This window comes from Natator depressus, chromosome 10 (genome assembly GCF_965152275.1).
Source record: "Natator depressus isolate rNatDep1 chromosome 10, rNatDep2.hap1, whole genome shotgun sequence".
Classification (NCBI taxonomy): Eukaryota; Metazoa; Chordata; order Testudines; family Cheloniidae; genus Natator; species Natator depressus.
The window spans coordinates 22,972,983-22,983,757 of NC_134243.1; the positions used below are offsets into that span (position 1 = coordinate 22,972,983).

General features: G+C 44.1%; 1 protein-coding gene across 1 annotated transcript; it reads right to left on the bottom strand.

Moving 5' to 3' along the window:
- Positions 1-312: 312 nt before the first annotated feature.
- On the bottom strand, positions 313-9,721 carry RMI2 (RecQ mediated genome instability 2). Its single transcript, XM_074964637.1, has 2 exons — positions 9,451-9,721; positions 313-5,183 (listed from the first exon to the last, which is right to left on the bottom strand). The coding sequence occupies exons 1-2, from the start codon at positions 9,719-9,721 to the stop codon at positions 5,035-5,037; spliced, it is 420 nt and encodes a 139-aa protein (XP_074820738.1). The 3' UTR covers positions 313-5,034.
- Between the last annotated feature and the right edge of the window lie 1,054 nt (positions 9,722-10,775).

Here is a 10,775-nt window from a genome sequence, read left to right on the forward strand (position 1 = left end):
TGTTTGCCAAGCAAAATCCTAGTGGTGGAGTATTTTGTTCTGCTGTAGCATCTGGCAAGCTCAAAATGCTTTCCACAGGTTAAACAATTAAGTCTCCATCATGCCCCTGCAAGATAGGTAAGATACTAGGTGATGTACAAGGTGCAAATACTTCTGGCACAAAACGCAACATCTGTTTGTTTAACACACTGCATCATGCCTTAATACTGACTTTAAACATTAAAATAACTGTAACCATCAAAGAAACATTACTATTTAATCAGTGTTTAAATATTCCACATTTTACATTACAAACAATGTCAAATATGATATACAATTGGTGTGTGATGGGCAATACTAAACCCGTCATGAGCCTTTCTGAGATCTATTCACCTTATAGGAATGAAAGGGTGAGCATCCATATACCTATCAGTAAAAGATGTGAGAAAGCTAACAGGCATTCAGTAATATACCTAGAGTCATACATGCATACTGATCTATGCTGGCATGTATCACCAGTACACTCATGCCACTGAATGACCAGGAGGTGGTGCTAACACCAAGTTCAACAGAAAACTTTAGATTTTTGCCTCCTATCTCTGCTGTTCAAACAGAAAATCATTTCTCCAAACAACCCTAACAACAAAGTAAACTGTGAGTGATATTAATATAGAACTCAAACCAAGAAAGAAAACAGGTTGTTCTAAAAGTGTCTGTACAGTGCACTAATGCACTTGCTGAATACAAGATGCCAATTTAAAAAACAAAGCTACTTTTTAAATAAATTATTTGCTGGTGAATTTAGGGTTGGTGAAAGGTCTGTGACTGGCAGACGTGGAGACTGAACATTCTTGCTTTATCCACAGAATAAGTACAAGTTTCCCCACACTGCCCCATAAATGTGTACTAGCTGTGTCTTGGAGGGACTACTCCATTCTCCATGCCCATTTTCTGCAGAGACTGCCAACAGAGATGCCAATAAGTAGCCATTGAGCAGTGCTTCTTGTAAAGTGGACATCTGTACAAAACTACGGTTGAGTTAAAAAAGCAGCAACCTCTGAAACCTGTAATATCTTTCTTATCCATTCCCTGTTAACAAAACAGGCCACTTATTTTTTAAGCATTCTTGTGTCATTGTTTTGCATGGTAAGTTTTCTTCTTGATTTTTAAATGGACAATTTATAGCCTCTCCTAGAAAGGGTGGCAGGATGCCATCGTGATGGAAAAGCAGCTCCCATTGACCCTGAACTGGGTCAGATCAGGTCTTGCATATCTCAAACTGGCAGAGGATTATGTCAGAGCCTTTGGGGAGGAGGGTGCAAAATACACACTGTTGCACTTCTTGTTGACTGGCTTAGGGAGCTCTGCAGCTGAAATAGCAATGCACTGCTGGCATTTTATCTATAGAACATGACAAGAAGAGAAAAACATAAAGTGGCCACAGACTGAGGCAGAGCAAAAACCATCACTCAGAGCACCTAAAATCTTTTTATGATTCTCAGAAGTTACAAGCCCTCCTAGAATATGTCCCTTAAGAGTCACTGGGATTTGACCCTACTTCTATTCAAACCTGTAGTTTCAGGATTTTGGGTATTTAAAAACTGATGCTTGGCCACGAAGATGCTAACTAGAGTGGGACTAGTGACGTAAGTTGTTACTGAAAATTTTAGGACAGCTTGATTTGTGAAGTGCTTTTGCCAGAGGCATTGTGGAAATATTTATGCTTCACATAAAGACAGTATTTTAGTATGCGAATGAGACTGTCAAATGGCAAACAGCAGAAAGGCTGCATAAGGAACATATCAATACTCTCTCAAGTAAGTGTGTGGTTTAGACAGATCAGGTGTGCGCTCTGAACACAATGCAGGAGCCAGGAACTCCTGAGTTCTTAACTGACCTCTATCACAAAGTTTGGGTAAGTTACATCAGTTCACTTAATTGTACCTCAACAACCATACATAACACCACCGGCCTTCCCTGCAGGGAGATGTAGAGTATCGAGCCCTTTGAAAAATACTAAGTACTCAGTATTTCTAGTGCCTACAACTCATATAGTAACCATTTCTTATTTCCTTTATTTACCCCAAAGGACTCAAATTCACATGGACACGAACATGTACACCACTCATTCAGCTTCCGAGACCTAGGCTCTAGAGAAAAAGAAAGTCATTGTGTGGACTAGGAAATTGAAAGACTTAAAGGAAACTTATTTAATCACTCACATTGTTGCACAATAAGGTATACAACCACAGACAATACCATAAAACTTGGGACATATTGTCCCCATGCCTAGTCAACATCAATTCACTGAGAAAAACACAAGGTTGTTGTTGTTTTATAAAAATGAAGCAAGGTCAAAAATTCTGAAAAGAGAGAACTGTTCATTTGCTAAGAAGCTCCAAGTTCAACTTTCTTAGGAACCTGTTTCAGTTTTGAGTTCCTAGAAAAGAACCTGGTTTCAAAGACTCAGGCTGGTGTAACAATCCAATGCTATTATATAAAATCCACATAAAATCTTTGCAGTATACTTTGTAAGTTGCTTTTGGTTACAAAGAAACTCTGAAGCTGCACTACAGTTAGGCCACTTCTACAAGCCAACAGTTGTCAAATATAGTAATAGCTTTAGACCAAACAAAGATAACCAATTTTCCAAGAGTTTGTCTCCAGTTTTGAGTTATTTTTATAGAAGTAGAGAACTCCCACTACAAAGTTTAGATCCACATGTAGATTCTGAAACATCCCAAAGCTTGGGGTGGTCAGATCTAGTGATTTAGTTTGGGCCAATCTCAACTTTAAAGAATAGTTAGTATCCAAAAACTAGAGCGGCATAGCTTGCTCATATGTAGGGGTCCGTGATTTCTGCAGCGGAGAGTGTGGCTGATCCCAGGGCCGCGCAAGCAGCTGGCCCCGGAGACTACCTGAGCAGTGGTCCTGTGGGCGGCTGGCACCGCCACAGCTCGGTGTCTCCCGGCAGTGGTCCCAGGGGAGCTGGAGCAGCAGCTGGCCCCCTGGCGGCAGCCAGAGTGGCAGCAGGACCCCAGGGGTTTGCCCCCTGGCAGCGGCTGGAGCGGCAGCGGGATCCCTGGGGCTTCCCTTATTCATGAACCAGGAGGTGGGGAGGATATAGAGATATTGCTAATTAAATTCAGGTCAGCAGTATTTAAGTCAACACTGAGTAAAGACTGCTTCTGAGATATACATTTAATGAACATGCATTATACTATATATATCTATATATCACATCTGTTGCATTATGTACTTGCCAACTATGAGTATTTGAGCCATATTTAGCTGTGATGTAAGTGGTACAAGTCTACTGAAGCCAGCAGAGTTGCACTCCCTTACACAAGGTTTGAATTTGGCCCTTTTCATCAAAACTTTTTACACACAATCTAGTTCCCATGCATGTCAAGGTGAACTTTGTTTTTCTTCCTTCTGAGATGAAATTCAAATTCTTAGAATAAGAACCATTAAGATGTCAAGAGACCTGCTACCAAAAACATAAAAATGGTTGTCTAACAATGTTGACACCAAGAAGAATTTGCTGGCAGGCTACATTTTACAAGTGGACTTTTTCCCAACATTTTTTAAAAAAATTAACCCATACTGTCAAAATTCTGTACACCTGTCTTGGCTTATCCCACATATAATCAACAAGGTCTCATTTAACACAACCCCTCAGTTATACCCAGGCCTCTGAAGTGACATGGTCTCAAATACTAAACTCAGGGATGGAAGTACGCACTCCCAAAGTTCTGATCCCGGCGCTTTCATCAACACCCTCCAAGGGGCCTCTGTAAAAATGGGGACAATATTTACTTCAAGATAGCACTGTGAGAATTAGTATTTTCAAAGCATTGTTCAAAGTGCAATACCTGATCTTAAATTCAGTTTGTGGTTTATAGTAAGGCAAAAAGCTTGTTTTCATATGCTCAAAGTTAGTTAACATTGTTATTTGATACTGTTGAACTTGTCTCTTTCCCCCAACCTACAGAGCTACAGTATATACATAACGTAGTATTTATTTAGGATGCATGAATTATCATTGAAACTTGAGCAAATATAATATTTTGGGAACAAAAGAGCAGTATCATACACTTGTCCTTTACAGGAAGAGGATGTAACAAAGGTAAAAATAATATACATTTAACAGTAACTTTAAAGAGACAGTGTATCCAGGGAAAGAAAACTTAATATAATAATGCATAATTAGGCTGAGGTAATCTTACTGTGTGATGTGGCGAGAGTACTTACTTCTTGGACCTGGATAAATCTACTCCCTGTGAGTCTGTGTCAAATCTCTGTTTAGTTTACTGGAACTATAGGTTTTGTTATCATGCTACTCTTAATATTGTAGAGATGAATGCTGCACCTGCAGAGTTTTAGGCACCAAACTATGGTTACAGTTAGAAAAGACATATGTCTTGTAAACAAAGCAAACTGGATATGGATGTTCTTGATAGAGAAAGCATGGAGCCAAGGTACCATTTCCTTACCATAAACACAATCTAAACGGTATGGACCACATTCTGCCCTCATTCCAGATATAGAATTCACACTGGCAGCAAGAGTGTTATGCAAAATGGAGGACAGAATATGGTCTGAACTATGACTGCCTAACCCTACAGTCTAACAGATGACAGCTATAATAATGGAGCGAGTATTGAAATACCTACTATTATTTGGAAAGCATCAGATAAACTTTTGGAAAATTAATGCAGTTTAGTCTGTTGGCATAAAACATTATTGGAACAGGGCATGAACCAGCTTCCTATGAGTTATCATGAGCATAAAGATCTCTAAATATTGAATCTCAGTCAAATTCACTGAAGCCAATGGAGTTGTACCCATTTTCTCCAATGGTAAATTTGGTCCCCTGTCCATAACTCTTAAAACTGTTAGTTAGTGGACTAAGTAATTTTGTCTATCAAAGTATTCTCCAGATGAGGCTATAACTATTCCTGACAGTCTAATGTTTTGAGCTGAGGTCCAAATGGTGTAAAAGCAAATATTTGTTTCCTGGTCCTTTAGGCTGCTGACAAAAACACACAGCATCTAAGAAATGTTTCTGTGCAAATCCTCCACTTCAAAGCTCCACATGCTTCTGTGAATAGGATTATCAGAAAGATCTGTCATCTTCACAGCTTGAAGAATAGGCTCTGGAATGCAGGAGTGTACCAAGCCCATCACCATTACATACTTTCCTAGAAAAAACAAAACGCAATTAACATTCAACATTTTCATTATTCTTGCTCAGGAAACATTATTTCACTTTAAACTATTCGATTATTTTGTTTCAAAGCAGCCAAAAAGTGAGGCAGGGCAGGACCCCTAAGAAAAATGTTAAGTCATCAAAGGCTTGACAGTGTGAATAGCTGAGAATGCTGACCATATCACAAAATTAGGCCATATATTTAAGAAAAAGGATTCGGTATTTGTATGAATAAGAACAGCATCTGCAGTCCCACTGGCTCATATATGATGGATTATTAAATCCTCCTGCTTCAAAGCATAGACTGATCACCAGGTGGGAATTAGGAAGAAATTCCTGCCCCCATGCAACAATTATTCATACCTCCCAACAGTCCCAGGTTTTGACCCCAAAACCTCCTGTCCTCGTTGACGAAGCTTCTGTCTCATGGGGCTGGTTGGGCTTGGCTTCATGCTCCAGCTGTTATGACCTGGCCCCTGACACACACGGTTGCAGTGCCGCTCAGATGTGGCTGGCCCTCTAACGGTGCAAAATTAGAATGGCACTGTGACCGTGTGTGACAGGTAACAGCCATTCATACAAGTTTGGGGGCAGCCAGGACAATCCTGAGCTGTGCTGTGCAACACAACGGACAGCACCAGTGTCCAGGTTGTAGTGCCTGGAGCAGGTAACTGAGCCTCATCAGGACCTGCTGTTGTGTGCTGAGTGTGGGGCAGGCTCACTTTGCAATGCCCCAACCAGGGCCTTCCCACACTGGGGCAGCATCCAACCCCCACCATTGTGGGGCAGCACCCATAAGAACAGCCATACTGGGTCAGACCAAAGGTCCATCCAGCCCAGTATCCTGTCTACTGACAGTGGCTCATGCCAGGTGGCCCAGAGGGAGTGAACCTAACAGGTCATGATCTAGTGATCTCTCTCCTGCCATCCATCTCCACCCTCTGACAAACAGAGGCTAGGGACACCATTCCTTACCCATCCTGGCTAATAGTCATTAATGGACTTAACCTCCATGAATTTATCCAGTTCTCTTTTAAACCCTGTTATAGTCCTAGCCTTCACAACCTCCTCAGGCAAGGAGTTCCACAGGTTGACTGTGTGCTGAGTGAAGAACTTCCTTTTATTTGTTTTAAACCTGCTACCCATTAATTTCATTTGGTGGACCCTCGTTCTTATATTATGGGAACAAGTAAATAACGTTTTCTTCTTCACACCACTCATGATTTTATATACCTCTATCATATCCCTCCTTAGTCTCCTTTTTTCCAAGCTGAAAAGTCCTAGCCTCTAATCTCTCCTCATATAGGACCCGTTCCAAACCCCTAATCATTTTAGTTGCCCTTTTCTGAACCTTTTCTAATGCCAGTATATCTTTTTTGAGATGATGGGACCACATCTGTACGCAGTATTCAAGATGTGGGCATACCATGGATTTATATAAGGACAATAAGATATTCTCCGTCTTATTCTCTATCCCTTTTTAAATGATTCCTAACATCCCGTTTGCATTTTTGACTGCCGCTGCATACTGCGTGAACGTCTTCAGAGAACTATCCACGATGACTCCAAGATCTTTCTCCTGATTAGTTGTAGTTAAATTAGCCCCCATCATATTGTATGTATAACTGGGGTTATTTTTTCCAATGTGCATTACTTTACATTTATCCACATTAAATTTCATTTGCCATTTGTTGCCCAATCACTTAGTTTAGTGAGATTTTTTTGAAGTTCTTCACAGTCTGCTTTGGTCTTAACTATCTTGAGCAGTTTAGTATCATCTGCAAACTTTGTGACCTCACGGTTTACTTCTTTCTCCAGATCATTTATGAATAAGTTGAATAGGATTGGTCTTAGGACTGACCCTTGGGGAACACCACTAGTTACCTCTCCCCATTCTGAAAATTTACCATTTATTCCTACCCTTTGTTCCCTGTCTTTTAACCAGTTCTCAATCCATGAAAGGATCTTCCCTCTTATCCTATGACAACTTAATTTACGTAAGAGCCTTTGGTGAGGGACCTTGTCAAAGGCTTTCTGGAAATCTAAGTACGCTACGTCCACTGGATCCCCCTTGTCCACATGTTTGTTGACCCCCTCAAAGAACTCCAACAGATTAGTAAGACATGATCTCCCTTTACAGAAACCATGTTGACTTTTGCGCAACAATTTATGTTCTTCTATGTGTCTGACAATTTTATTCTTTACTATTGTTTCAACTAATTTTCCCGGTACTGACGTTAGACTTACCGGTCTGTAATTGCCCGGATCACCTCTAGAGCCCTTCTTAAATATTGGCCTTACGTTAGCTATCTTCCAGTCATTGGGTACAGTAGCTGATTTAAAGGACAGGTTACAAACCATAAATAGTTCCGCAATTTCACATTTGAGTTCTTTCAGAACTCTTGGCTGAATGCCATCTAGTCCCGGTGACTTGTTAATGTTAAGTTTCTCAATTAATTCCAAAACCTCCTCTAGTGACCACTTCAATCTGTGACAATTCCTCAGATTTGTCACGTACAAAAGACGGCTCAGGTTTGGGAATCTCTCTAACATCCTCAGCTGTGAAGACTGAAGCAAAGAATTCATTTAGTTTCTCTGGGATGACTTTATCGTCGTTAAGTGCTCCTTTTGTATCTTGATCAACCAGGGGCCCCACTGGTTGTTTAGCAGGCTTCCTGCTTCTGAGGTACTTAAAAACCATTTTGTTATTACCTTTTGAGTTTTGGCTAGCTGTTCTTCAAACTCCTTTTTGGCTTTTCTTATTACATTTTTACATTTAATTTGGCAGTGCTTATACTCCTTTCTATTTACCTCACTAGGATTTGACTTCCACCTTTTAAAAGATGCCTTTTTATCTCTCACTGCTTCTTTTACATGGTTTTTAAGCCACGGTGGCTCTTTTTTAGTTCTTTTAATGTGTTTTTTAAATTTGGGATATACATTTAAGTTGAGCCTCTATTACGGTGTCTTTGAAAATTGTCCATGCAGCTTGCAGGGACTTCATTCTAGTCACTGTACCTTTTAATTTCTGTTGAACTAACCTCCCCATTTTTGCATAGTTCCCCTTTCTGAAATAAAATGCCACAGTGTTGGGCTCTTGAGGTGTTCTTCCCACGACAGGCATGTTAAATGTTATTATATTATGGTCACTATTTCCAAGCAGTTCTATTATAGTTACTTCTCGGACCAGATCCTGCGCTCCACTCAGGAGTAGATGGAGAGCTGCAGCTCCCCTTGTGGGTTCCTGTACCAGCTGCTCCAAGAAGCAGTCATTTAAAGTATCAAGAAATTTTGTCTCTGCATTTCTTCCTGAGGTGACATATACCCAGTCAATATGGGGATAACTGAAATCCCCCACTATTATGGAGTTTTTTATTTTGATAGCCTCTCTAATCTCCCTTAGGATTTCATCACCACTATTACTGTCCTGGTCAGGTGGCTGATAATAGATCCCTACGGTTATATTCTTATTGGAGCACGGCATTACTATCCATAGAGAGTCCATGGAACATGTGGATTCATTTAAGATTTCTATTTTATTTGAGTCTACATTTTCTTTCACATATAATGCCACTTTCCTCCCGCACGACCTGTTCTGTCCTTCCGATATATTTTGTACCCCGGAATGATTGTATCCCATTGATTGTCTCCTAGTCCTGAGGCATACTTTACCCTCTCAAAATGCTGGAGGTAGGATTACGTGCACTGAGGATGTGGGCCTGAAGCATCTGGCACAAGTATCTTTGCAGGTTGCCCATCCTCTGCAGTATAACCCCCTTGCATGCATGTGGTGGGTCCCTGTGTGTGCATATGAATCGTAGGGCTGAAACCACTATGTCGCTCTGCCTCCAGAATATGTGGGACTCATGCACAGGAGAAATAGACCCTCCCAGGTATGTGTGTGTTCAGGGGACCCCACAAGGCAAAAACATTAGCACCCCAGCATGTGGGGGGAGTACCGGCCAAGGAATGGGAGCCGTAAGCCCCCGCCCATGGTTGTGTATGGGGGGACCCTATAGCTCAGGAACAGTACGGCCCCCTGTGTGTGGGGGGGTCCCCACAGGAGAGGAACAGCAGGGCTCCTCCCCCTGGTGGCAGTTGGTGTGGGGGACCCCACGGGGCAGGTTCCCCCCCATGGCGGTGGACGTGGGGGTCCCCCCGCCAGACTGTTTGGCCCCCACAGGGCGAGAGTACACACTCTCTAAGCGGGTCCTCCACACTCCGCCCCACCCCCGGTTTGCGGCTCCCCCGGGAAGTACCTGCGCTGAGGCACGGCCGCCCCTTGGGGACCCGCTCCACCCCCAGCACCGTGAAGGAGCCGCTCTCGTCCTGCAGCCGGGCCGAGCCGCCCCGGGCGCCCCCGGCCTCCACCGCCAGCACCGTGCCCTGCATCCACACCACCGGCACCGCCAGCGGGCCCTGCCCGGCCTCCTCCCGTCCCAGCAGCCACGGCCCGCCCGCGGCCCGCCGGCACCGCTTCAGCTGGGCGGCCAGCACCTTCACCGGGGGGCTGCGCGGCTCCCCTGCCATGCTGCCCCTAGCGCGGCCCGGGCCTGGCTGCCGCCCGCGCTTGGGGAGGGGCTCCCGGCACAGGCCCCAATGGCGGGCCGGGGCGTGGGCGGACGCCTGGCTGCCGCCGCGGGAGGAGGGTTGTGCGCGCCCCGGACTGCCGGGGCCCCCCCGCAGCTCAGGGAGCGGGGGTTCGCGACCGCATCGCTAGCACGTGGGTCCCCCCCGGGACCCCACAGCGCCGTGAGGCGAAGCCCCTGAACACTGCACAGCCGTTTCCAGCCCTGGCTCTCCGGGTTCTCTCTTCTGGGCCAAGGCAGGGGCCCGGCCCCGGCCTTACACGCTAAGGCCTGGCCGCTATGCACGTGCTTCTCCTCAGAGCCGGGGGGGCCTGCTCAGCCCACGCTGCCTGCTGTAACAAGCACACTGGCTCGGGCTTGCAGGCGGTGGGGCGGGAACACACACAGGCTCCAGAGGATGGGGGGGTGCAACAAAACTGTTTTAAGTTATCGTTTAACCTTTTCCTGTTTTCTTTTTTTATGTGCTTTGTTTTTTTTACTCTAGCCTAGTTGTTGCTTTGATTATGCTTTTAATCTCGTGAAAAAATAAGCAAGTCATCACCTTCTGCCACTCTTGCAGCATATGTTATGCTTTGAAAAAATTGGCAACGAGGTCCATAGAATCATAGAAGATTAGGGTTGGAAGAGACTTCAGGAGCTCATCTAGTTCAACCCCAGCTAAATCATCCCAGCCAAGGCTTTGTCAAGCTGGGCCTTAAAAACCTCTAAGGATGGAGATTCCACCACCTCCCTAGGTAACCCATTCCAGTGCTTCATCACCCTCCTAGTGAATTAGTGTTTCCTAATATCCAACCTAGACCTCCTGCACTGCAACTTGAGACCACTGCTTCTTGTTCTGTCATCTGCCACCACGGAGAACAGCCGAGCTCCATCCTCTTTGGAACCCCCCCTTCAGGTAGTTAAAGGCTGCTATGAAATCCCACCTCACTCTTTTCTTCTGCACACTAAATAACCCCAGTTCCCTCAGCCTCTCCTCATAAATCATGAGCCCCAGC